General features: G+C 38.0%; 1 protein-coding gene across 1 annotated transcript in view; it reads right to left on the bottom strand.

Moving 5' to 3' along the window:
- The window catches only part of LOC106468992 (alpha-L-fucosidase-like), a 36,775-nt gene that overhangs the window by 9,479 nt on the left and 25,561 nt on the right, over positions 1–1,735 (bottom strand). Inside the window, exon 6 of the mRNA XM_022397385.1 lies at positions 810–907. Coding sequence (XP_022253093.1) covers positions 810–907 — 98 coding nt within the window. The remainder of the gene's footprint in view (positions 1–809; positions 908–1,735) is intronic.

The following is a 1,735-nucleotide window of genomic DNA, read 5'->3' as shown; positions in this document are numbered from 1 at the left end:
GGGCGAGCATGTTTGGTGTTTTTGACGGGGATTCGAACCCGCGACCCTCAGATTGCGAGTCGATCGCCGTAACCACCTGGCCATGCCGGGCCAACGTTTTTTATTATATCAAATAAGATTGCAAGTTTAAGTCACCTTCGTATAAGAGATAGTTGTGCGAATCGTAACAGAATTGTATTTATTTGGCAACTGTGTTCTTTCCATCGGTCCTCCGGTGAGACAGCGGTATGTCTTTGGATTTACAACGCTAGAATCAGGGGTTCGATTCCCCTGGGTGGACACAGCAAATAGCCCGATGAGGCTTTGCTATAAGAAAACATACACGCATACATCTTTTCCTTGGTGATGCCCTCAGTGACTCGGCGGTAAGTTTGAAGCTTATAACGCTAAAAACCGGGTTTCGATACCCATGGTGGACACAGTACAGGTAATTTACTGTGTAGCTTTGTGTAAGATAAATAACTCATTATGCAGCTTTGTGCCTAACTACAACAAAAATCTTGATGCTTTTACTTTCGTTCGTTTAGTAAGATAAAAATTGCAACTGTATTTATAGTTAAAGAAATATTTTACACAGCCGTTACTTTCATTTTGACACATATTTATGACATTTTAAACCTTTTTTATTATCATTGCTTTTACAACTGTTTGTTTGTTTGTAATTAAGCACAAAGCTACACAACGGGCTATCTGTGCTCTGCCCATCACGGGTATCGAAACCCGGTTTCTAGCATTGTAAGTCCAAAGACATACCGCTTTGCCACTGGGGGATCCTTTTACAACTGTTAAATAAAAATGGTGAGACTTACTGGGATTGTACCTATCTTGACAGTTATAGAAGTCTCCATGACGACAGCTAGTCCCGCTTCCCCAACGGTCATTCACCACCACGGTTCGTTTCACTGGGCTGTACATAAATCACAGATATTTTTAACACAGTATATGCATCATATAGAAAAGTATAACCACATTAGCTTCCAGAAGATACAAATATAAATTAAAATAGAAAATGAAACCCCAGCAACATATCTCATTCACCACCACGGCTCGTTTCACTGGGCTGTACATAAATCACAAATATTCTTAACACAGTATATGCATCATGTAGAAAAGTATAACCACATTAGCTTCCAGAAGATACAAATATAAATTAAAATAGAAAATGAAACCCCGGCAACATATCTCATTCTTCCTATTAAAAATAATCCCGTGAGAAATTTACCCTACGGCAAGTTATACAGAATGTTCGGTTTAAGAACAAAAATAAAAAATATCATTGTGATGAATAAAAATTATATATATGTATCTACGTATCATAATATAATAAAAGTTATATACATATATATATCATAATATTCAATTATGAATTACTGAAAGTATTTGTTCACCCCCAGTAGCGCAGCGGTATGTCTGCAGAATTACAACGCTAGAAACCGGGTTTCGATACCTGTAGTGGGCAGTAAAGAGATAGCCCATTGTGTAGCGTTGTGCTTAACTACAAACAAACAAATATTTGTTTATTTCAGAATTTTTTGCGCAAAGCAGCACAAAGGGCTACTCGTAAATAGCTCTCCTAATTTTGATCTGAAAGATTATAGAGAAGGTAATTAGTCAACAGCGCCCACCACTAACTATTGTGTTAACCCCATATATATATCCAAATAGTACATGTGACCGTCACTCTTATAGCGCACCCATGGTTGCAACGAGAGGAACGGTAGCGAATCTCGAACCT

This window comes from Limulus polyphemus, unplaced genomic scaffold (genome assembly GCF_000517525.1).
Source record: "Limulus polyphemus unplaced genomic scaffold, Limulus_polyphemus-2.1.2 Scaffold3251, whole genome shotgun sequence".
Lineage (NCBI taxonomy): Eukaryota > Metazoa > Arthropoda > Merostomata > Xiphosura > Limulidae > Limulus > Limulus polyphemus.
Note: the sequence above shows the minus strand (reverse complement) of the source record. Positions and strands in the feature narration are given on the sequence as shown.